This window comes from Pangasianodon hypophthalmus, chromosome 11, assembly GCF_027358585.1.
Source record: "Pangasianodon hypophthalmus isolate fPanHyp1 chromosome 11, fPanHyp1.pri, whole genome shotgun sequence".
Lineage (NCBI taxonomy): Eukaryota > Metazoa > Chordata > Actinopteri > Siluriformes > Pangasiidae > Pangasianodon > Pangasianodon hypophthalmus.
In genome coordinates this window covers 5934917-5961084 of record NC_069720.1, presented here as the reverse complement: position 1 = coordinate 5961084, position 26168 = coordinate 5934917, and the positions used below count along the sequence as shown (strand labels likewise).

Sequence of the window (26168 nt, the reverse complement as noted above, 5' to 3'; positions counted from 1 at the left end):
ACCCCAGGGCTCCTCACACGACATCAGTTCCTGACCTCACTAATGCTATTGTGGCTGAATGAACACAAATCCCCACAGCCAAATCTAGTGGAAAGCCTTCCCAGAAGAGTGGAGGTTATTATAACAGCAAAGGGGTTAAATAACTCCATATTAATGCTCATGGTTTTGAAACGGAAAGTTCTTCAAGCACATATGGGTGTGATGGTCAGGTGTCCACATACTTTTGGACACTAAACACTAAACTAAAAACTAAGCACTAAAAACTAAACACTAACAAAGTCATTTCTGAATGAAACTAACACACACACACACACACACATATCACGTGTCCAACTGCCGCAAGGCACCATTACAATATTTAGTGTTTAACTCATGCTTTGTGACACTAATATTTTACAGTTTTATTTTACAAAAAATGCAAAAGTTCGCATACCCTTAGGACAAAACCAAGAAGAGAAAGAAATGTAATTTACAGAAACAAGACGTGTTAGGTTTCTCATATGCACTGAGCTGATTCTGGATTTTCTCATTTGTAATATTAGGCCCCCTGTAACCGTCCAAACATTCTTCCTGTCAGCTCTGTCTTCTGTCTTTCGAAACTTTCCCAGATGTCATATACACTGCCTTTTCAGATCAGCTCTAGAGACTAAGAGGCGCATGAGAATATTTTGCTTTTCTTGTTTCAGGATACAGCAATATTTCATTTCTGGAATTACGTTTTCTGGAATTTTCCAACATCATGGAGGATGCAAGCTACATGTGACTCTATTGATTAAAAGAAAATCTCCCATGAAAACAAAAAATCCACATAGGGAATTCATTCATTTAAAAAAAAAAGAGATCCTTCTTGAAACAAAAGAAGTTCCCCCAAAATTCAATAAATCCACATCCACTTGCTTGCTGTAAATTTGTGCACAAAAAAGCTGAGCTGAGCACAAAATGAAGAATGATCCTGTCTGTCTTTGGTTTTCATCACAGCTGATTTTTCTCTCTGGCCAAAAGGACCTGGAGCTCAACTTTTCAGCAGAACATTTTCAAGCCTGACACACATTTCCACTAGCATCATCACAGACTTCTTCAATTTCCTGGGGTAGACTGATAAGGATTATACTCATAAGGCTTATTCTCATACACCTTCAATCAACATGCTGAGAAAAAGTCCATGAGAACACGGTGGAAGGCAGATGACTTGGATTTTAAGGGTTACCAGTGAACCCTTCTCCAAAAACTGCTGAGGTGTAGAAGCTGATAAGAATGAGTCCTGAGCTGGAGCAGTGCATCGATGCCGGTAATTATACCAGGAATCATATATATCTCTGAATGACCCTTTGCTGACTGAGTCTCCACACCTCTGACTGTGGATCTTCAGCATTGTTCACAGTTAATAATGTCCTTTAGCCATAATCATCTACCACATTAATACAAAGCTGCAGGATTGTCTGAATAAAACACATACTCATAAAGAAAGCTCTACGTGAAGATTTGTTATTTTTCTAAAAAATTATAGATTTCAAGACGCTGGAATCAAAAGGTTTTAGTACTCAGGATATGCATTTTTATTTGCTCTTACAACAAGTTCATACTAAAGTGTAAAGCAGAGCAGTGTTAAAAGCATCTTTTAAGAAATTGTTCCTGTTGTAATTATTTGTAAGTTAATTCACATAGAGTAATATGCATTTAAATTAACTTTAGTTTATAGTGTTATCTTTCACATACAGTATAGTACTCATACACTGGATTGAGAACAAATTAATAATTGAAAAAGAACTTTTCCTTGTTATTCTTCTGGCCTTTTTTATTTATTTTTTTAATATATTATATGTAATATACATGATCGTTTCTACAGTAACGACTCATTCACAAGGTCTTGGGTGATGGGCGATCTAATAAAATATAAAAAATGCATTGTTATTTTAAAAAGAAAAATGTATAAGCATCTTCAGGACAGATGAGTTTTTTGTCTTATTAACCAAAGAAAGTGAGGGAACGACCGTTTCTAGCTATAACTCATTCGGTTCCACAACAATAAATGTAACTATAAAAAGATAAAAAGTACAATGTGCTCTTTAGTCAATAAAAAAATTGAATTGTTGCTACAGTATGAGGGAAAGGACGAGCTGTTATTGAGTGGGGGTCTAATGCAGGGTGACTCCGCTTCATGTCGGGCTGCACAGCACAGCACCCCATCACTGAGCATTTTCTGTATTTAAAAGAGGCACCTTTCAGAAGAACACAGTGCTAAACTAAGTTAGATGTGCAAATGAGCCACACTGCCATTAAGCCACTAAAAATATAAATAAAAATAAGAATAAATACTGCAAAATTTGTCTGAATTATGGAGATTTAAAAATGTATGTCTCAGAATTGTCAGATTATAATTTCAAGGTCTTAACTGATGAATTAGAATTAGAATAGAATTTATTAAAATTAATGTGCCTCTCCTGGGCTGTGTGTACAAGTGGTAAAAAGAAATGCTTACAAGAACAGACAATTTAACACTAAGAAAATATTTACAAAGGCTATAGACTAGAAGCAAATAAAGAAATTAACCATTATAAAGAGAATTTTAAACATAAATAAATATTTAAGCTATTATAAATATAGGTTTTGCTGTAAATAGAAATATAGGTTCTGCTGAAATGTTAAAATGACATTATTTCATATCATCATCAAACTCAATTATTGGTTACATTATTGGTTATATTTTACCTGATGTTTTCAGTTGAGAGTGTTTTATAGCTCATTAAATCAGTGAATTTTACCCGGTAATTGCAGCAAAATGTTTCGTACAACTACATGCCAGACCATCCATCAATGCATTAGTGAAATAAATGAACTGGCAGCACAATTTTCATCTCTTCATCTTATTTGGTCTTGAGGTTGACTAGCAACTCCTCAGCTGTTCAGGATTAGGGTAAGAAGTCCAGAAAAATGTCCAGATGCTTCACGTTCGCTGTGTCTACAGCTATTATACTGGCAGGTAATCACTCCTGACACACTGCCAGCACTAAACCGCATTTAGATGTTTGATGTATAGTGGAAAAAAACATTATGAACATGAAACCTGATCTTTTTGGTTACATATTATATCTAATATGTAGTCATGTGACCATGAGATCCCATAGCTATGAGGTTCCAGTAATATTCACCTGGCATTTTTTTTGTTCTTCTCATCCAAATTCTGACAAGCTGACAAATAAATCAGAGACGATTATCTTCTGTGTTTTAGGCATGTGCTGATGTTTTTTATATTAATATTATGTTATCACTATTGCAATAATGGGTTGTTGAAGTTTTTTTGTTGTTGTTCTGAACATTCCACATGCAGGTCATGCATGTGACACGAGTGTGTGCATGTGGGTCATGTCAGGGTTGAAGGCTATTCACACAAATAACAGATAAATGGTCACTTACGAACAAGAATGAAAGATCAGATCCGAGAAAAAAAATCGAAACTGAGTAATAAGGTCTGTCATGTGATCATCATGTGAAGTGTCCCAAATGTGTAAAGATTACATTTTTGTTATACATGTATGCACTGCTGTTAATGCATAATGCTTTGAAAAAATAAATAGATCTGCATCTCACTGGCTCCATTCACACTGCAGGGAAATCTGAACAAAATACACTTTTAAGCTTCTCTTTTAAACGTATGTAAAAGTGTGAAGAGGGGAAACAATAACACATCGTCATCACGATTTTCTTTTTGATTTGAGCCACGTTGATATGTGACCCTGAAAACTGATCTGAATCTGATATAATCCATTTAAATTAATCCATTTAAATTTGTTGTCATTCACCATAATATTTATTAGAGCCTTTTCTTTTGCTCATGCAGGTTCAGGAACATAATTTATTCAGACAAGTGTCTGATAGAGACCACATTTAAAAAACCAACAACCCAACAAAATCTGATTTTAGCAGTAAATTTAGGCTTGCACTAGCAAAAAAATAGACTTGTGATACTTCTAATTAGAACATATCCTTAATTCTGATGTTTCTTCCAGTTTATACTTGATTAATAAAACTACAGGTGACAGGTATAAATGTGCTAGCAGCAAGTGAGAAGGTGCACATGCAATACATTTGTGGGTGTAATAGATACAATTTTTGTGCAATATGTAAATTCATTCTTTACTATACTATCTGTACACATATCCTTAATGCTTCTGCCGTTGTCTTCACCTTGCACATAGCTGTATTATATCTGTACATATATCTATTCTGTTTAAGCCTATTGTGTCTACTGTACATTGTTATATATTCTCTCATATTATTATTGTTTGGCAATTTGGGTTGCCAGTAATGTTCTGTAAAATTTACAGTAAACAACTGTATAGTAAAGTACTGTAATATCTTAATGTTGTATAAAATGACACATAACCCAGCACACTTGGCTGATGCAGGATACAACAGAGCTGAAGGTTACAGGTCTTGACAGCACAACCATGACAGCACTGGGATTTGAACACACAACCTTCTGAGCTGGGACTCAAAGCCTTGACCACTGAGCCACCACAACACTACCACAATGCACTTACATTTGTTTGCCTACTTCTAGCACTGACTTAACACCATTAAAAGATCACAATGAATCAGTGTAAGTTAGTTGTGTTAGCTGTGGTAGCTCAATGTTGTGATGTTGAGTTACAGCTATGAAGATCATATCAGCTTGTCTGGCAGACATCTCATCATGGATGACAGCTCATCAGCTGAAACTTAATCCCACCAAAACTGAACTGCTGTTCATCCCAGGTGATTCATCCCCATCTCAGGATCTTGCAATTTCCCTAGACAATTCTCTGATCTCGCCTTCGGTTACTGCACGCAACCTTGGGGTAACCATGGACAATCAACTGTCCTTCTCCTCTCATATTGCTAATCTAACACGCTCATGTCGATTTCTCCTTTATAACATCAGAAGAATTCGTCCATTTCTTTCCTCACAGGCCACACAGGTGCTTGTTCAGTCCCTTGTCATTTCAAGACTGGACTACTGCAACTCATTCCTGGCAGGTCTGCCTCTGAGCGCCATTCATCCTCTGCAACTGATCCAGAATTCAGCTGCACGATTGGTTTTCAACCTTCCTAAATTTTCCCACACCACCCCATTGCTGCGCTCCCTCCACTGGCTTCCTGTAGCTGCCCGCATCAGATTTAAAACACTGATGCTTGCCTACAAAGCCAAAAACGGACCAGCACCCACTTATCTCAAAGCACTTATCACACCTTGAGTGCCACCACGCTCCCTCCGATCCTCTAGCGCTGCTCGACTGGTCCCACCATCTCTCAGGGTACAAGGAAGGCATGCATCGAGACTCTTCTCTGTTCTGGCACCAAGGTGGTGGAATGAACTTCCCCTAGATGTCCGACCAGCTGAGTCACTGGCAGTCTTCAAATGACGTCTAAAGACTTACCTCTTCATAAAATACTTAAATTAGCACTTTCAAAAAAAAAAAAAAAAAAAAAGCACCTCCCCAACAGAGTTTTGGACTGATGGTATTCCTAGTTTGTGACCTAGCGAGCCAGTATCAGAATGTATTTTTGATAGACTTCAAAGCACTATTGTAAGTCGCTCTGGATAAGGGCGTCTGCCAAATGCCATAAACTGCCTTGATTGGATCCTTGAGCAAGACCCTTCAGCTCTGCTGTATCCTGCATCAATATACTGGGTTATGTGTTATTTTATATTATGTATGATATTACAGTTGTTTATCGTAAATTGTAAAATACTTTATTGGGAACCCTGATTGGCAGTAAATTACTGTAAAATCTACAGTAATTCTTTTTACAGTGTAGTGTATCCCTAAAATGCCTTTAAAAGAGATGGAGAAACTAATAATAAACAGACTAAAGCATGTATTGTCTGAATCAAAGTATACATTACACAAATGGACAGATGACAGATATGGTAAGTTTAGTGTTTTTTGGTTCAAAGGAAAGGGTTACAACTTTTCTGAATACCGTCTTTTAGTATTTGGGCAACACGACGGTGCAGGATGTAGCATTGCTGCGTGGAGTTTGACATGTTGTCTGTGTGTCTGTGTGGGTTTCCTCCAGGGTCTCAGGTTTCTACCTCCCAAAAACCTGTCAGTAGGTTGGCTGGCTGTGCTAAATTGCCCCAGGTGCGAATGTGTGTGTGTGTGTGTGTGTGTGTGTGCATGGTGACCTGCACTGGAATTTTCTCTCATCCAGGGTGTATTCCTGTCTAGCGCACAGCGTTCCCGAGCTAGGCTCCGGATCCACTGTGACTCTGACTCTGAATGTTTCCTATTCAGAGGAAACATGATATGAACATGAACCCAGAAGATCATTATGAGCATGAAACACTCAGTTTCCTATGAGCTGTCCATGAGACCTTGCCATATAATGCATTGCTCAACACTAATAGTTTCATTGTCGAGTTTCTTTCATAGATATTAGTTTATCCTCTCATCTAATATCACAGCCAGTCATAAAACATTTCAAAAATATCTCTTTTCAGAATAAAACTTCTAAAAGCCTAATAAACGCCATTATGCTTCCCTCAGTCAGTTAGCTTAGCGCCTTTTTACTGGACTGGCGCGCGCACAACGCCCCGATTGGCTAGTTTAATATGCAAATGAGAGGGCTGGGTTGCGAGCTCATTGGTCAGAGCCAGAGCTTGATTAACATGCAAGTGGGCGTGTCCTGTCCGTGGTTCGGTGAGGGAGATGAATGGCCGGAGCGGCTCAGACGCGCAGGAAGCGCTGAAGGTGACGGATCTCCTCCGCGCTCAACATGTAAAAATAATCCCTCTGGACTAAACCACTGGCCGGGAAACATGTGCAACATACGCAAAGGTTCCTGCATTGTTAGGGAAGGAAAGTTCTGGGTAAGTTTTTTTTTCTTTCTTTCTAAAGGTATGTTTTGTGGTATTATTTAGAAATGAAGCTGTCAAACATAGGCATGTGTCTGTTAAGATGGTTTGAAAGATTATTGGATAGTTATGCAAAAATGTTTTAAAAGTATTCAGCATTTTATTTCACTTTAGCATTTTAGGAGTCAAGATTCTACCCATGAACAGGATTATCTGAACTCTGCATTTATTAATTTCATACAAACTGTCTGTGTTTTTCTACATATCTGTCATTCTTTGCTGTCAGGTTTAATTTTTGTGTACAGGGTGGAACCACTGAGGTGTAGCCTACATCCTTAATTCTGTTTTAACAACTTGGTCAGCCGGTTTATATATGTTTGGAGCCTGTATGTTATCAATAATACATTTTTAAATTAATGAATAATTTTTAAATTATAATTGCAACAGTTGTATACTTACTATTAATCTGAAATCTTTTTTTTTTTTACTTAATTATTAATTTTTTAATTAATTACTACAACAATTGTATACTTACTATTAATCTGAAAACCTTAGAAATTCCTTAGAAATGACTAGGAATATAGTTTACTTAGTATGTTCTGTAGATCATAGTATGTATATCATTATTTAAAGGCTCAGTGACAGAAATGTAGGACTGTACCTTTAGCCTGTTTGTGACAACCAGATGAATTAGATTGAACAGACGATTATAAGAAGCATTGGATAGCTAACCTAGCTGAGTAACTTATTACATTTCTGAGTTATTTACCTGTCAGCTAAGATAGTATGACGTTTCACTATTACTACTACCTTTCGTCCTGCACCTTCTCTGGACCATACACTTCTTATAATTTAGATGAACCTCATCTTTTTTAATTGTGAACCTCTTTCTCTTATTAATTAATTAATTAAATGTGCCTTTTTCTGTTGGTTTTAGGGTTTTTGGATTCTCCTGCTGTACACAAGTCCGCTATCCTGCTTTTCAAAGTTCAGCCATCTTGTCTATAAGATAAAGGAAGGCTTACCCAAGGGGATTCTCATTGGGTCTATTGGAGAAGATTTAAAGTTGGATTTCTCCGTCGACCCCCCTCGTTTGTTCCATCTGGAGTTAAGGCAGAGTGGCTCTCAGTATGTTAATCTAGGTGACACAACCGGGGAGCTATACACTTCTGCTTTGGAGATTGACCGAGAGACTCTATGTGCAGATTCCCACGAGGGTCAAGGATGCACTATCTCTCTGGACGTGATCATTCTGCCACAGCAGTACTTCCAGCTAGTTAAGATCAAAATCATCATTGAAGATGTTAATGACAACAAGCCACATTTCCCAGTGGATGAAATCAGGGTGTCTGTGCCGGAAAATGCACCAGTCAACGCTCGGTTTGTGGTAGAGCAATCTGCTGTGGACCCAGATATAGGCATTTATGGGGTTCAGACTTACTGGCTGGCTAATGACTTTGGAGTTTTCACACTGGACGTTGAGCAAAATGAAGGGGGGGAGTTGACGCCTTTTCTGATTATAACTGGGCCGCTGGACAGGGAAACAAAAGCGGAATATTTAACTGACTTCATTGCTGAGGACGGAGGCTCTCCACCATTTTTGGGCACTGCCACTCTTAGAATTATCATCACAGACGTAAACGACAATTGCCCCAAATTCAGCGAGACTCAGGTGAATGCGACACTTTCTGAAAACACCACAAAGGGCTCACAGTTGGCCCGTGTCTATGCCTTTGACCCAGATCAGGGTACCAATGCTCAAATTACTTACACTTTCAGTAAACGGGTTACCCGAGAAACTAGGAACATGTTTCATTTGGATGAAATCACAGGGGTCATCAAGCTAGCTGAAAAGATTGATTCTGACACTGGAAAGTTGTACAAGTTGGTTGTGCTGGCTAACGGGCCAGCTTGCATACCTGATATTGCTACTGTCACTGTGGAGGTTGTTAAACGGGTTTCGGGACCACCAGCCATCATACCCCGTTACATTGCTTCAGAGAAAGATGGTGTGGTTTCTCTGAGTGAATCAGAGCCACCTTTTACACCAATTGCTTTCTTTACCATAAAGAATGCAGACCAAGGGAAGAAGGTAACATGCTTTTTGCAAGGGCCTGGACCATTCAGGCTCTTGCCATATAAAAATTTGAAAAATGAGTACTTGCTGGAGACTACTGATCTGTTGGATTATGAAGAGCAGAAATATTATGAACTCACTGTGGTGGTCAGAAACAGTGATGGTGTAGGTGTTGAGACACAGGTGAAAGTGCAAATGTTGGATGATAATGACAATGCACCCATATTTAAGCAGTCAGTTATTGACATCAAGATTGAGGAGAACAACGCTCCAGAAACATTTCTTACTAAACTCCAGGCCACTGATGAGGATAGCGGTAACAGGGGTGAGGTACTCTATCTTCTTGGGTCAGATGCTCCCCCAATCTTCCATCTTGATCGGTTGACTGGGGTCTTGACTGTGACCACATCTCTTGACAGAGAGGAGAAAGAGACCTACCGGTTTATAGTCCGAGCAGTTGACTGTGGCACACCAAGGAAGGAGTCAATTGCCACAGTTTCAATCACCGTGCAGGATCGCAACGACAATAGTCCTCGTTTCATCAACAAAGATTTCACCTTCTTCATTCCAGAGAACTTCCCAGGATTTGGGGAGATTGGAGTGCTGTCCGTCACAGATGCAGATGCTGGGGAAAATGGCTGGGTAGCACTATCAATCATCAATGGAAGTGACATATTTGTCATTGACACAGGAAGGGGGGCATTGAGAGCAAAAACCCCACTGGACAGGGAGCAGCAAGGAACATACTATCTCTGGATTGAAGCTGTAGACGGGGGTAAGCCTGCACTCTCCTCTGTCACCATGGTTACTATTTTGCTCCTGGATGTCAATGACAACCCACCACTGGTGCTGTTTCCCCAGTCCAACCAGTCCTACTTGCTGGTTCTTCCCAGTACACTTCCAGGAACATCCATCACAGAAGTCTACGCCGTGGACAGGGACACTGGCATGAACGCTGTCATTGCTTACAGCATCATCAAGCGTAGAGGTGGTGAACCGGGCTCATTTGACATAGACCCAGATACAGGAAACATCACCCTCAGGAAAGTCTTGAGTGACCGCGGCCTGTACAGCCTGCTGGTCAAAGTCAGTGACCACGGCCAACCTGAACCACTACATTCCACTGTCATGGTCAACTTGTTCGTCAATGAGACCATCAGCAACGAGACATACATTCAGAGCCTCTTGACCAGAGAGGCAGATATCGGGATTGAGGAGGTCAGACCACCAAACAGGCTCGCCCAGGGGCCAGAGTATAACGAACTCTTCCCCTGCAAACTACTACTTATTGCCCTTAGCACCACCTGTCTGGGGCTTCTCCTTATAGTGGTGTCACTGACTGCATATATATGCTGTAAGAGGCAAAAAAATCATAAAAAGAAGAGATTGGAAGTAGAGATCCCTTTAAAAATGAACAGTGACAGGCAAGCCATGGACAGGAAGCTCATGGAAATTTCTAACATATGACCATGGCCCCCCTCAACTGTCTACAAATGTAAAATGTGCAGCTTCTCCAGACAAACAAGTGGATTACAAACTGAGAAAATTGTATATATTGTATATTTGATGTTTTGTAATTTTATGACAAAAAGACAAAATATATTTAAAAAAATGCTAAAAAGGTCACATCAAAAGTGTGTCTAGTTTTGCAAACCGACATTTTCTCAAATGCTTGATTATATCACACTGTAATTTATTACACCCTCAGCAATGTGTCAAACTTCCCTTTTTGTTCAGTAATTGTTAAAATCATTCTCTATTCTGCAAGCACAATATTTGTGTTTTATGAATATTGAATATGAATAACAGAAATATCACTGTACAGTGATAAGCAGAAATCCTTACGACATTGCCACGCTGAATTCATTAGTGAATATTTCATGCATTTTGTGTGGGATAAAGGATATGTCTATCTAGACTTCTGTCCATTAACTCTATACTGTTAGTCCACTGAACACCTGGATTTCCAAGGTCAGCTTGGTTTATTAGAGTCCGTGATGAAAATTTCACAGATTCTCCATCCTTCTCTACCAAAAAAGAAATGTCTACGTTTACATGCAGCGTAATAATGTGGCTAATAGCTCAGTTGGAAATATAAATCAATTGAGATCAATTTCGATGGTCCTGAAATTTCTATCTGATTGAAAGACATAGAAAATGTGGAAGACGTGAACCTTTGTAAATTCAATTACATTCGAATCGGAATTGATTAAAAGATTCTGTGCATTTGTGTCATACTGGCTAACAAAACAAATTTCATTATAAAATATAAAAGATTTAAAAAAAAAAAATTTAATCTTTTATATTGAATGAGGTCTAAGATGGGCATCCAGCTACTATTTTGAATTATGTTAGTCTCAGCTAGACGTACATTTGGATTTGTTAAAAACAAACAAGAGCATTGTTAACACAGTGAACTAACATTAGTTTCCTGTTCACTCAACTTTTTCTCGTTGTTGTTTTTATAATATTGTGAAATGCCACTCCTCGAATGCACACAAATTTGGTTCAACATAGATGTAAATGTAAGTACATGTAAATGGATAGTTTCAATGGACATTTGCCAAAGTTTACAAGTATAAACTGTTCATTCAGAATCTGCATTTGGAAAGAATTAATTCAGATTGACGAAAATCATTGCATGTGAACATAGCCAACAATTCATTCTGAGACCTCACGACCTTGTGACAACCTTGTGGTGTGTAAGTAAAGTGTACATGCATATTAAAGTGCTTTATTTTCTTACCACAACTGTTATTCCCATCCTTATTCTACTACTCCTGGTTAATTTCTATGTTATCTGCTTAGATGTTCTTCTCAGTTAACAAGAAGTGGAAAGTGCTTAGCCTATTAAAACTGTCCAGTCAAAAACATCAGGAGATTTCCAACCAAAAACACCAAAACAGTCCAGGACTTGCAGTCTTTATCTTATCTGATGCTGCAGGCTTTATCACTTGAACAATCTGCCCTTGGGGACAAACCAACAAGTGATAAGGACAAACCAAAGATCAGAGGTTTTCTGATGCTGAAATTCATTTTCATTTTACATTATAATTTTCTTGCGAAAAGGGCCAACACCTGCAAGCGGTTAATATTCTGTTGTGCATTGTTTACATACAATTTGAAGGATAAGTCAGGAGATTTTATTAAACATGCAGTAGCCAGAAATAACAAAGTGAATTTTCTATTTCATTTCAGAGAAACAAAGTTGGGTTATCACAGAGCTCCACCTTCATCTGTTGAGTGACAAGGTGCGGGTTCGTATGCCAAGTGTATGCAGGCTGCAGTCATGGGAATTCTTCCAGTGCCTCAGGCTTGTTTTCATCCCAACCTATAGATGCATACCATAAGTAATTACAGAGCTACAACTAAATGTTTTTTTAGCACAGCAGGTTCACTGGCAGATACAGTATGCGGTTTCATAATAGACATACAAATCCCAGGACTACACAGGGTTTAATTAAGGCAGCTATTTTTGTTGTTGTTTTTTTTTTTTTTTGTCATGAGCATTGTTTTGTCAGGCTGTCCAAGAAAAGGTTAAATAACCATTTGAAACTTAGAACTATTCTAATAGATAGATAGATAGATAGATAGATAGATAGAACACAAATTACAGTACCCATACTTAGTAAACTAATTAGGTAAAAATAAAATACATTGATAAGTAGTGACAAAAGTAAGGTGATCATAAGGTGACTGTCATTAGAATGTGTCCATGAGAAGAAGAATAAATAATAATAAATACAGTGTGACAGAATGAAGAAAAAATAATGTAGTACAATCTGATATCAGTGAGTATAAAGAAGCTCCTGTACCACACTTTGCTGCACCGTGGCTGAATCAGTCTGGAGCTGAAAGTGCTCTGCTGCATGACTAGGTGTTCATGGAGGGGGTGAGAGTCATTGCTCATGGTGAGTAGCAAAACTGAATCCAGGAAGTCCAGATTGGTCCCAATGACCTGTTCAGCTTTGTTTAGTCTGCTGGCATCTCCTGCTTTGGAGGACCTGAGCTTCCTCAGAAAATCCAGTCTGTTGTCCAGGTGCACTGCAAAGTACCTGTACAATACCAGTGTAGAAAACTACAATATTCTAATACGCTATTTTTCCTATATGTGATTGATGTGGTTCCTATTGCAAAACATAATCAGATTTTAAAAACATGTGTAATTGTTCACATGGTGAAGTTTTCTGTGAGGAGATTTAACATTTATTTAACATTTATGGAAGGAGTCTCAAGTGTCAGCACTTTGTAACAGTCAGTAACAGGGTCATTCTTTAATAAACTGTAGTCGTTGGCAAATTGAATAAAACACCTCAAATGTGCAGTTACAGGAAAATAATCAATTTTGGGATGGTAACACTAACTCCACTTCACGATAGGCTGCATTACAACACCTCGCTGTTGATTATTTTCCTATTACAGCACACCACTAAGGGTTTTATTCCTTAGTTAACAGATGTTCCTTCATTAACACAAGTGAAAAAAATGGTCAGTGTATGTTAACATATAAATGAAAAAAAAAAAAATCCATATATCAGATATCAAAAGCTTGCCCCTCCCATTCTGACTGTGACATACTGTATACATATGTTCGTAGATAATTTGTATTCCATCTCTTATAACTGCACCTAACATCTTCTATATCCTCTGTGCAGCTTTTGGATTCTCTTAGTTAACATTTCCCACAGATACGTTCATAACGTACTAAAAATATCTCTATATGACTAATGGTATTCTGTAATTACACTTATTGTTAGCATCACATTCCCCAACTTCCGAAGTAGTGAACAAAACAAAGGTGGGCCATCATGGAGACTTAACAGTCAGCTCTATAACTGTTTTGTTCTCTGTGAGTCTTTTCAGCCTTTATAAGTTTTTTTTTTTTTTTTAACATTGTTAGAGAGGCTTTTTCTTTGCACTTATTGCGACAAAGAGGCATCCTCTTTTCCTGTGGGTGTTTCAGGTGCAGAGGTCATGACTCATGTGTCATTAGCTCTTCGTCCCTTTCAACTAGCCACTTGACAGCTACATTCTTCCCCAAACCAGTCAGGTATCATTTTTCATTTTCTCTCTTCAGCGTATACTCGTACACTCACTCACACATTGCCAGGGAGACATTTAAACCCATTGAAAGGGAGATAATGTATCTGTGCCCACAGAGAATGCAGATTGCGAGTATGGCCGTGTGGTTTGGGTCAGGTTCGGCAGCTAAGCAGCTTACAATGGCGCCGGCAACATGTGGTTAGATTTCCCTAGAGAGTTGAAGCAAAGAGCCTGCTTTTGCCTTAAACTTGTTTATAGTCAGGTTCAAGTTTGTTTGTGTTTTTCTTCAAAAAATTCTCATCTGTCTGCAGGCACAAATCTCATCATGACCATGCGGCCTCGTTAAACCAGCATCGTCTTCAGACAACGTGATTGCAGGCATGCTAACTTGAATCTAACCCTTATCCACCATGAGAACAATCAAAGCTGCATCCTGCTAGAGGAACCCAATATCTTTTTATCATATGTTCATGAAAAAGCTTGTTTCACAACAGGGATTCCAATTAAGACTCTATAAATAGCTTACATTACAGACTATTATATTTGTTGTAAGACAATATTTGTTTTTGAATTAACTCTTATCGCTGAATATAAGAAAGAAATGCTGTTTCTATTAACTAAATATGTAAAAATTAGTTTAAAAAAACTCAAGTTAATAAAATAATGCAAGATCTCATAAATACGTAATCATTTTCAACCAACAGAACTTATAGTTGTAGGTCTTAGATGTTTCATTATTATCTCAAGTAATAAAAATGGTCGAATATTGTATGTTAAGATAAACATTGAAAAAAAAATTGTATAACAGCAGCTCTGACTGTAGTTGCAGCTTTAAGGCAAATCACAGGTTTATATTATTGAGCTTGTTCTAATAGGTTATTATTTCTATGGCAATTCACAGGGACTTGTATGGCAGACATGCCGCATAAATGGATTAAAAAAAAAAGTATGTAACTGTTGATGATTTCTGTAAAGAGACATTTATTATTTATGGAAGTAGTCTCCAGTGTCAGCTCTTTGCAACTATCAGAAGTAAGGCTGTAATTTTAGGATTTCCACCACAGGATAGTCTTCAGGATATTTGCGCTTTGCATTTTCCTGGTAACATGACAAACGTTTTTGTCTTATTAACTTCAAGAAAGAAGAAAAAAGAGAAGCTGGTGAGGGAACAAGCGATTAAAACTGCTATTATGTAAGTGATAACAGGAACTATGCATTTATAGTTATATTTTATAAAGTTATATGTTGTATCCACAACATATAACTATATAAAATATAAGTATAAATGGATAAAGCTTACAATGTATTGTTCATTAATAAAAATAAAAAAAATGTGTTGGCAAATTGCTGTGACATAAGAGGAATAATGTAATCAGCTTTTTGGCTAATATTTGGCTGTTAAATGTTTTATACAGACAATGTAAAGGTATAGAGACCCTAACCCTAAGACATAAGCATTGAGGGATATCAACAGTTCCCTTGGTGGTGTTGGGGTAATTACAGAGAAAAGATAAAATGGCAGTGTAAGACTAATAACACTAATAACACTAATAACACTTCTGTGGGTTCAACCATTGTGAACATGGCATCACAACTCATGAACTCTCAGGGCTATGAAAAAATGTTTGATTTCTAATGCAGTATTTGAATGTAGCAATAAGAGCAGCTTCTGTGAACGAAAGCAATCTTGAAAACATGAGAAAAAGCAAATGGCTGACACTGTCAGATGCCAAAAAAAAAAAAAATCCAGTTCTGTTCTTCTGTACAACACCAAGCCATTTATTACTGCAATTTTGAGTGTTGAACTTTCCGCTCTAGTAATCATTCATGTCCACAGCTTTGTGTGTGTGTGTGTGTGTGTGTGTGTGAACACACATTCTACGCATTCGATCAGCTTTCCAGTTACAGTGTTACTCCTCCAATCTTTCTTCCAGTACAGACCAACACAAACAGCCTGCAGTAACACAGCCTGATTACACACACAGCCATGATGAAGGGTCGTCATGTGAAACAATAAACTTCCTCGCTGATTAATTAAATCCATGGGAGCTGTTCTTCATCTGAGGTGCACGGTTGGAGGATAGTGTGAACCATCAAAGCACCTTTAAATGTAATGACCTATCTTCAATCTGTTTGAATTACTACAGATATCACATGTTGCTGTATTGACACTACAATCGGTTTTGCTTTTCTCTTCCAGTCCCACAAAACCTGAAGGATCTGTTTGCATGATGGATCAGCTTCAGAGGAAAAGCTGCTAACTCTGATTTGACTTTTCAGCCAAATCCTGACCACCGGCTCTGTGACTGAGCCGGGTTATGGCTTCGTGCTCAGTGTTGCAGATTTTGTAATCAAATGTTGTGGTCAGAAGCGCAGGCAGGAGAAGATGTGCACACAAATTTATTACAGTCACATGATCAGGTAACACAATCACACAAGGTAACACTTTAAAATTTAACTTTTTTAATTCACATATATTTTTGCAGAAACTAAATATGTAACAAAAAATAAATAGGGAAATAAAAATAGGGAACAAAAAATAAAATACCTGCTTTTTTCTTCTGAAAGCGAAGTGCTCTCAAACTACAAGCATTTTAGTATATATAATTAAATGTAAATCTTGTAGAGTAAAAAAAAAAAATGCATATTCAGTCTGTTCCAAAATGATTGGCACCCCTAGTAAAGATGGATACAAAGATCCATGAAAAAATGGTTTGTATATGAAACAAATAAATACATAAATAAACAAATATGAAAGAAATCTAAGCTTTAATTGAAGTAAATTTATTCTAAGACAATAAAAACTTATCAAAAATACATATGTATAACAATTATTGGCATCCCAGAAATTCTTTTAAACAAAATGTAACTGAAATGTAATATTCCCATTTATATTTTACTTTAAGTTGACCTGCGTATTTAAGAAATCCTATGTGGCCATCCATGTCATCCTGTTTCACTAGCGTATAGAAAGTAGGTGACACAGAAGCCAAATTCCCTTAGTCATTCAACAGCATGGGAAAGATTAAAGAATGCACAAATGAAATGACACAAAAGTGAGTTTGCGTTCATAAATCAGGCAGTGGTTATAAAATAATATCCTCATGTGTAAAAATGAGTAAATCCACTGTTAAGGCAATGATTAAGAAGTTTAGAAACAACCAGAGCTGTAATGAACCTGCCTGAAACACGAGTATATTTTGTCACCATGCACAGTATGGATGACAAGAGAGGCAAAAGGTCTACACCGCCATGCAAACAACCTTTTGTGAAAGGCGTGGAGGAAGAAATCCTATTCTTTCATCTAAACACAAATGTAAGAGCTGGAACTGGCAAAAAAAAAAGTGTATGGAATGTACAATAATATACTGTATTCAACAGGAACCAAGAATTAAAAGCTAAAATTCTAGTATTATAAAACCTTCTTTTAATTCTCAATCTTAATCTCAGACATTACATTTTATCTCCTGTCTTGTTACATACAGTATCTGTTTTGTTTTACATGCCTGGGTTATACCTATCAGTCTTCATCGGATCAGTGCAGGAATCCATTTTCTTATCTTTGGCTTGAGCCTTACATAGTGGCCATGCAAAAATGAAATCAGGCCCTAACATACAGTATATTAAACTATGGGGCAAAAAAAAAGTGCATGAATTGTGTTATTTTTAATGTAGCAATCGATAAAATGTTAGCAAACAAATAATACTGGAGCAGCATGTAACATAATTTAATAGGAAATAGCTTTTCCTGTAAATTTTTTCAGATAATGAAGTCTTCGGAATAAACGCACAGAACACCCACTGGGGTGTTTTCTCTTTGTCTCTGCAACATTGGGTTTTGAATGTAGTCCAGTATAGCATTTGTTATGCAGACCATTGCTTTCCACTCCTGCTCATTTGGTTTTGAACTTGAATGCAACCAGTTTTGAAAGAGAGTATGCAAACGTTTGCAAATTGGTCTGTAGAGATGCACAGTCTTGCTGGTTGTAGAGCTCGAGTCAGAAACAAAGCCTAGAATTTTGAAATCTGTGTTCTGGGACTGTGTCTAAACAATGACAAACTTATTCAGTATGGTCCAGACCAAAGCTGCCAAATCTTTTCAGGTGGAATTAGCTCATGCACAAGTCACTAGAAGTCATTGGATGACTGATCATGCACTAATTTCCATATTCATTGAATTATAATGTTCATTTGCATGTCAAAACATGAAGAAAAAAGATGTTCTGAAGACACTTAGAATAGAATAGAATAGAATAGAATAGAATTCTATAATCTCTATCAAGAGCACAGACAGAATGAAGCAATGGTAGTGAGGAGTCAGAAAATAGACATGAAGTAAACTCTTGGTCAATGGGAACAATGGTGATCAGTGAATGGCTGTTGGGAATAACAGTGATCAGTGATTGGTCAACAGAAAACAATGATGATCAGTGATTGGTTGTTGGGAACAATGGTGATCAGTGACTAGCTATTGGGAACAATGGTGATCAGTGACTAGCTATTGGGAACAATGGTGATCAGTGACTGGCTGTTGGGAATAATGGTGATCAGTTATTGCTTTTTGGGAAATAATGGTGATCAATGATTGGTCATTGAGAAGATTGCTGAACTGTCAATGGTCACTGGGAACAATGTTGATCAGTGGTTGGTCATTGTGAACAAAGGTGATCAGTGATGGTACATAGTGATTGGTCATTGGGAACAATGGTGATCAGTGATTGGTTGTTGGGGCCATGGTGATCAGTGATTGGTAATTGGGAACAATGGGGATCAGTGATTGGTCGTTGGGAACAATGAACAATTGGGAACAACATTGGCAACAGCAACTGGTTATTGGAAACAGTGGTGATCAGTGATTGTTCATTGGGAACGATGGTGATAGTGACCAAAAAAGATGCTAGATTTGTTGTTAGGCCCTTTTTTGAAATGAAGTCACTGATGAAGTCTGCAAATCTAGGGACAAGGTCATTAATTTGGCAACATTTGTCCAGAGTGCTGTTGTACAAACTGTAAAGTGAAATAACTATTATCAGTAGTTCAGGAGTTAACGGAACAATCCAAATGACTCGCTCATTATTGCCTATAAGCAATAAAACGTCACTTTAATATAGTTCTGTGTGACTTGTTTACACTTTCTCACATTCAGTCATGTCAGATATAGTAAGTACACTTAGATAATTTGCGTTCATCTCTTAAAATAAACATCTGAGCTTGTAGTTTACCCCACTGACCTCCAGCCACAGGAAATTACTAGTTAATGAAAAATGTACATTTTAGTTTATTCACTCAACACTGTTACCTGAGCAGTAATCCTTTTATTTTACAGAAATTCCTTTTTTAGTTTGTTTTACAGGAAGTAGGTGCTATGTGTCGTGCTGTATAGTTGTGTGTATGCGTGTTTGAGTGCAGGCTTAATTCTCTGCCTCTGGAAAGTGCTGGATCTGAAATTACGGTAAATTATTAATGGCGTAGACAGCAAGTAATTACTATCAGTCATGGGCCGATCCCATTTCCAGATTGCCCTTATTGTTCTTCCCCATGCCTCGAATTCAAACAAATGCCATGCCACAATGCAGCCATGGCTTGGGTTACGGCGTCATTGGCCACACCGCTGTCCCCCCTGCCACGCCGTTATGACACCAAATCCTCCTCCATCTTCTCACTCCTGTCCCGAGCACTTCAATAATGCATTCAGATATTATTCGCCTCCCAAAAATCTCAGCCTTTGATCTGATGGGTCATTCAGGCCAGTGATGCAATAGAAAATAATCTAATCCGAGCCCTTTTATCCGCTGCTGGATTATGTTTCTTATTTCTTTTCTCTCCCTCCCTCTCTCTCTCTCTCTCTCTCTCTCTCTGTGCTCTCTTTCCCCTCCTCTCTTCACAAAAGTGGGCTGTGGGCTCAGGAGAGAGAGACTTTTGTCTGTGTGTTCCATACACTGAAATGAAACAGAAATATATCAGGTCATTAAAAACAGAAATATAAAAGGTAAATTAACAGACAGAAGATAGCACCTAATTCGCCACTAACTGATTAGGTATTTTTGAGTCAGCTTCAGAATTATTGGTACCCCTGGTAGAGATTATGAAAAACCGTCTTTGTGGTTAATTAGCTTAATCTCACACTGAAAATATGAGAGAAAGCTAACATTTATTTGAAATAAAAATTTATTCTAAGCAACCATTTCTTTATGTAGGATTGGTCCACATACAAAAACTGTCTCATTCTGCAGGATCTGTGTCTTAGTTACATTTTTGTCATAATCTCACTTAGGTATCCAAGTATTTCTTTCATTTTATGTTCCCCTCCTTTTCTCGTGAGACATTTTTACTTTTCCCAGACTTTTCCCAGACTAATTTTGAAACTTTCCAGACATTCAGTATCTCAGTTTTTCTTTTGCTAATTTTTTAAAGGTCATTAACTGTAACATGGATAGGGAAACCATGAAATTTGATACATTAGGGATGTTTGGTTAATAAGAGAATGTCTAAAAGCAACAGATTTAAAACCTTTGAGAACTAAATATCCATTTTATACCCCAAAAATGGATGCTGTTGAATTCTCGAATCAGAAGGTGTGGATTCATTTTCTATAACAGCAGCTCTAGTTCTTGCTGTAACAAAATGAATCATTTATATTCATTTGCTTGTTCTAATACATTGTTGTACCCATAGCAGCAACTTCTTTATAAGGACTTGTATGGCAGACGCTCCACATAAACCTAGACTAATAATAAACAGATTTCTTTATTTAAAAAGCTGTTACTTTACAAAGAAAAATTTATAATCGTTGATACTGTGACATTTTCTGTTAGGAGACATTTATTTAATATTTATGGAAGGAGTCTCCAGTGGCATTGGGTGAGGGAAGGACCTTCTATAGCTGCTATAATTGAAGTGATAACAAGAACTGACATGTTTTGCAGACATGACATGTAACTATAAATGACAAAAAATCAAATACAAATTGTAATTGTTGGCAAATTCCTGTGGTATAAGAATAAAACATCAGTGAATGTGCTGTCAGGAAAATAACCAACTCAGGGTGTCATCACACCATGGTAGTGCGGATTATTCCTCACTTAATTTACATACTTAACATCCAAACATTCTGAATTTCCATAAAAATCTGGAAATAAGTGTGTTTAAATTCCTTCCCAGACTTGCACAAGAAATTGCTTCGACTCATTTTAAGCTTATTTGGGAAAAATTCATAAATCCATCCATAGTCCACAGCAAACAGTGTATTTTTGCTCAGTGAATTTTGTTAAACTTAATAAAATATTATATTCCTCCTCTGGGCAGGATCCGAATACATCCCATTTCAACCACATGAGTTGTTTTATAAGCCTTTTTAGAGTTAAGTAACCCCTCTAGGCCACAATTCAGCCCATGAATCCAGAGACTAGTGACCCACTTCTTCCACCATTGTTCATGTGTTCTAAGTCTGTCTCATGCTGACGCTATACAGGGTCACTATTGTTGTCTGTGGTCTCCTTGGAGCCATTTGTCATAAATTGGGCATCTGTTGTTTTGGCTGTGCCACATGGCTTCAGTATGCCACTAGAACTACGTTTTATAATATGCCTGGTGAAGTGGATGGCTAAATATCACATGCATGCTGAACACATAAGATTTAGATCAGTGGATGAGGCTTAGAGATAAACCTGATAGCGTGATAAGAGGATCAGAGCAGAAGGTCTGACTATAAAATGTCTGGCAGATGTTAAAGAAGATCTTAAGGATATATAGACATTGTAATATACCCAACTATGTTAATAGCATGCACAAAAAAAAAAAAGAAAAAAATCTTTGCACAAGGTGGATCCCTGTCCTGGGATTTGAATCCTAAGCTTCTGGTCCCTAGTACAGAAATTCGACCAGGGATCTACTGCCACTGCAATGTAATGGATGCCTGGTCAAGCAAGGGTTAAAGCTGGTTTTGACAGTTCATTTTGAAGGTGATCTTGGTTACTTCAACTTTTCTTGGGGTATGGCTCTTAACTACAAGTGTTTTATTGCATAGAAAAAGCTTTTTATGTTCATGTAAAACACACTAAATGGCGAGAACTGTCAAACAGCCCATGACAGGAAATAAGATAAAAATTATTATACAAACTGCTTGAAATTAACTTATTGTTAATACACTGTGACACATCATTGGAGGTAAACACATGGCTTGACTTCTCACATTTGTCAGGTGTTTAGATGTTTTCTGAGTAACCAGATATAGGTTATGGGTGACAATAAACTAACCATTAATAATATAACATCTGATTCACTGGAATAACAGAAAAGGGCAGATTATTTATTGAAATAAAACTGCACACGGACAAATTATCCACAAAGGTTGAGCTACACAAATTCTGTTTGTTCTTCATGATATTGATTTCATAACAATGCCGAATTAAAATGCATTTAAAAAGGAATCAGTTGTCAGGGGGGTTTATTTCTTCAAAGCTATCATATCTCAACATTTCAAAACAGTTAAAGTGACTGATGTGATTCCATGATTGCAGCGCTATTTTGCTCTTGTAACTCTTAAAAAAATACAACTTTTTAAAATCATTTTTCAACAGTGCATCTAAGAAAACATTCATTCAAAATATGTGTTACCCCATCTCAGGCAACAATATAAAAAATATGGTTAATTAGCATCCATGCTAATACCATAAGGACATTAAGGACATTGTAATGATTTACTTAAAAAAAATTTTTTATATTTTACTTGCAATCTATAGTTTGGGTAGCAGTCACTATCATTACAAAAAATGAATGAAAGAACTTTTCTTCTTCCCATGATCTTCAAGAAATATGGATGATGCAGCTTCTTGTTGAGCATGTGACTTGTGGAATAGTCCAAATATTTCATAGGGGTGAATGTGTTCAAATAAAGTAAAGTCTTGAGTGAATAAACTGAAATGTACATTTTTCATAACTTATAATGGAGGAGTCATGAAAAAGGATGTTTCATAGATTCACACATTATTGCAAAAATAATAAGATTTTTGAAGTATTTTAATGATTAGCTTTGAGCTATAGTATAGTTATAGTGATTATAGTGGTTCCAAATTGCAGTACTGTACTGTACTGTAGAGATTTTATTAATGTTAAAGTTACTATAAGAAACATGAACTGAGATTTACTTGTGTTTTAAAATATTTTACATTTATTTTACATATATACTTGTAAATGTAATATTAGTGGGACCATTCTAGTGTTGAAAAAAAGTGAATAAAACGCAGCGCTTGGAAATTTACAATCATGACAAAGACGTAGAACGTGATAAGCCAAACAAGAAGAAGCGGTTCAGTGAGTTCACTAAGGAGGGAAAAAATATCCACAAGCCTTTGTGTGATGATCTTTCTTTCTTTTTTAAGAACACGGTAAACAATTGTTTAGGTAGCTTAACCATATGTTAGATTTAAAATGATATTGTTCTCGATGCACGTCAGTGATATCACACAACAGAGCATAAAGGCAGGGTGTGATTATTTTCACTGAGGTTTTTTTTTATTATTCACTTACTCAAAAAACATTGCTTAAAAGATCTATTCTATGTTAATCTGGAATCTAAAATTCTGTGTGATTTATTGCTTTTGGTGCCACTACGGTGTCGTGGTAGCACAGAATGGCGCAGAACTAGACTACCCATCAGCCCATGCATGTCACATGATCTGATCACACGTTAGTCACTATTCACTCTCACCTGTGTCTCATTGTGCCTTGTCAGCACCACTATTTAAGTTCTAGTTTCACTGTCACGCTTCTGTTGTCTGTTGTCGCTGTTGATGCTGTCGTGTGTGCTACGTTCTTGCTTATAGTCTGCATGTTTCTTGCCTCGTATCCATAGTTCATGCTTGTGGTTCCTGTTTTCATGGTTTCGTTTGTTTTGGTAGTGCTTTCAACGATAAATTGTCTGCACTTGCATCCACCTCCACTACCAGTACCAGACATACAGAGATATGATGAAGTTGATATGAAGTTTGCTGCCAACTCTCTTATCACATGTGCCGTTATGCATATATCCTTCTAACGTACTTGATACTCTTTGTCTACAGTGATAAGAGACGAGTGTGTGTTACTTCTGGTTCATGTTAACCAAAAAAGGTATGCACAATCTGAGCAAGTACACTGCTATTGCTTCTGTTCAAAAAGCTAAAATAGCAAGGGCTATAAACTTGTCAATGACTGTATATGCAGACATACAATTTAGTTTATTTAAAAAATAGCAACAATTTAACCCCAAACAAGCCCACATAGAGGTTATGTGTAACTCGTTAATAGTAGCTCAGCTAGACATTGTGCTATATAGCAACAAATACAAACTACTAAAGCTGCTTCTTAAAATGCGGACTCACATACAGACTAGGAATGTAACTAAATATATATGCTATAATATGAATATATTATTCGGAATGAACAGATAAAGGATTCTAAACATATACAAATACATGTATGAATACGAGGCAGAGTATTCACAGCTTGTCAGAATGGTTCACAGGATATCTAGTTGAGACTTGAGGTGTGCATCAAGACTGGGATCACATGGGATGCAACAAAAAATTCACGCAAGCATGTGGTTAAAACTTTCATGCAGGTCAGATTTGAACTCACAGGACAAACAAAGACTGTGTTGATTAACACGAACATGCGGGACTGTTTGATGCATTTACAGCATCCTTAGTAACTGCTTGATCAGGGTCACTGTTACAGGGTCACTGCAAAATGAAAACTGTGCAAGAGGAATTTAAAAAAACAATCATGCATGCATCTCTAGCTGAGCCGAGTTATGAACTAGAGTGATGATGCTGAGGTTGAGGAACTGTCAGAGCCAGAATTCACTCACCATGCTGACACTGCTCAGATTTCTGCCTCTGGGGTTTTTCAGTTCTTTCCAGAGTTTCTGGTTTAGGCCACACCACTTTAATTCCGAATACAGACTGTGTCACTGCATTACACCCCTAGTATGAACTTGTAGGTTCACAGTAGTCACACTTCCACAGAAGTCTCTGACTCATAGCTGACTCACCAGTAGCACGATCACAATCTTTGATATCATAGTCCTATTTTCTCGAGAATGGTTTTATGAGTGCCATTGTAGTTTAATAGTTCAATATTTGCAGTTTGATTTCTTCAAGCAGGACATGTTTCCTTTTCTGATATCATCAGTGTGTGTCTGCTCCTCTCACTCCTGAGCTGCCATCTTGAAAAACGCCGCCAGATTGACCATAAGATTCCAAACAGGAAATCTATTATGTAGCTCTGCATTTCAGTTCATAAAATATATTCATTACTAGTTCAAAAATGTTGAAATGTTGACCATATTTAGCTTAAAAAACATTTAAGCCCAAAAGAGACTCTTAGTAATAGCTAGAAATAATTACACATTACATAATTGCCTAATGGGATATATGGATTGTAAATAATTATATTTAAACCACAGCCCTGTTGAATTCTCGATTCTGATTGGTCAGAAGATTTCGATTAATTTTCTATAAATTTGTATGTTAAATTGATATTTTTCAGGCTGTGGTGCCAGCTGACTTGGTATTAATGCATTCAAAGTAACATGTTATCGTTTCTATAGTAACCGCTCATTCACAGGGACTTTTACGGCTGACGCTCCATATAACTGACTTAAAACATGTTATTTAACAAAGAAAAACACTTAATCGCTGATTAGAAGTTTTCTCTAAGAGTCTCCCGTGTCAGTGATTTGTAATGACAGTAAACTTTTTGTAACTTTTTTTGCACATGGAAAAGCTTAAAGACAGAGGATGGTTCTCAGTAATAGCTATATTTGTTCTTATTAACTTCAAATATAAGAGATTCACGAAATGCTGTTATAGGAAAATAATCCACTTCTGAGTGGTAGCAGTAACTCCGCTACATAACACCACCCCATCGTTAATTATTTTCCAATAACAGCATGCATTGTGGTGTTTTATTCCTTACACACTAAAAAGATCTGGATGTTGGACTATTTATTCTGGCCAAGCAAATAAGGTGTGGTGTGACCTGTAGTAACCTGTACCTTCATGAACCACAGAGCAGAAGGGGAGGAGCTTGTAGCAGACAACACACAGAAATAACATGACAGAGATTTTCCGGGGATGCATCTGAATTTCTGTCTCTGGCTCAAAAGTTATATTTGTTAATGAAGTACAAATATACATTAAAAAATACATTTAAATAATACATGTAGTA

General features: G+C 37.2%; 1 protein-coding gene across 1 annotated transcript; it reads left to right on the top strand.

The window, feature by feature from the left end:
- Positions 1–6727: 6727 nt before the first annotated feature.
- LOC113536410 (protocadherin-20) lies at positions 6728–14458 on the top strand. Its single transcript, XM_026930297.3, has 2 exons — positions 6728–6853; positions 7776–14458. Exons 1-2 carry the CDS (start codon positions 6803–6805, stop codon positions 10380–10382), a joined length of 2658 nt encoding a protein of 885 aa, XP_026786098.3. The 5' UTR covers positions 6728–6802; the 3' UTR covers positions 10383–14458.
- Positions 14459–26168: the final 11710 nt, after the last annotated feature.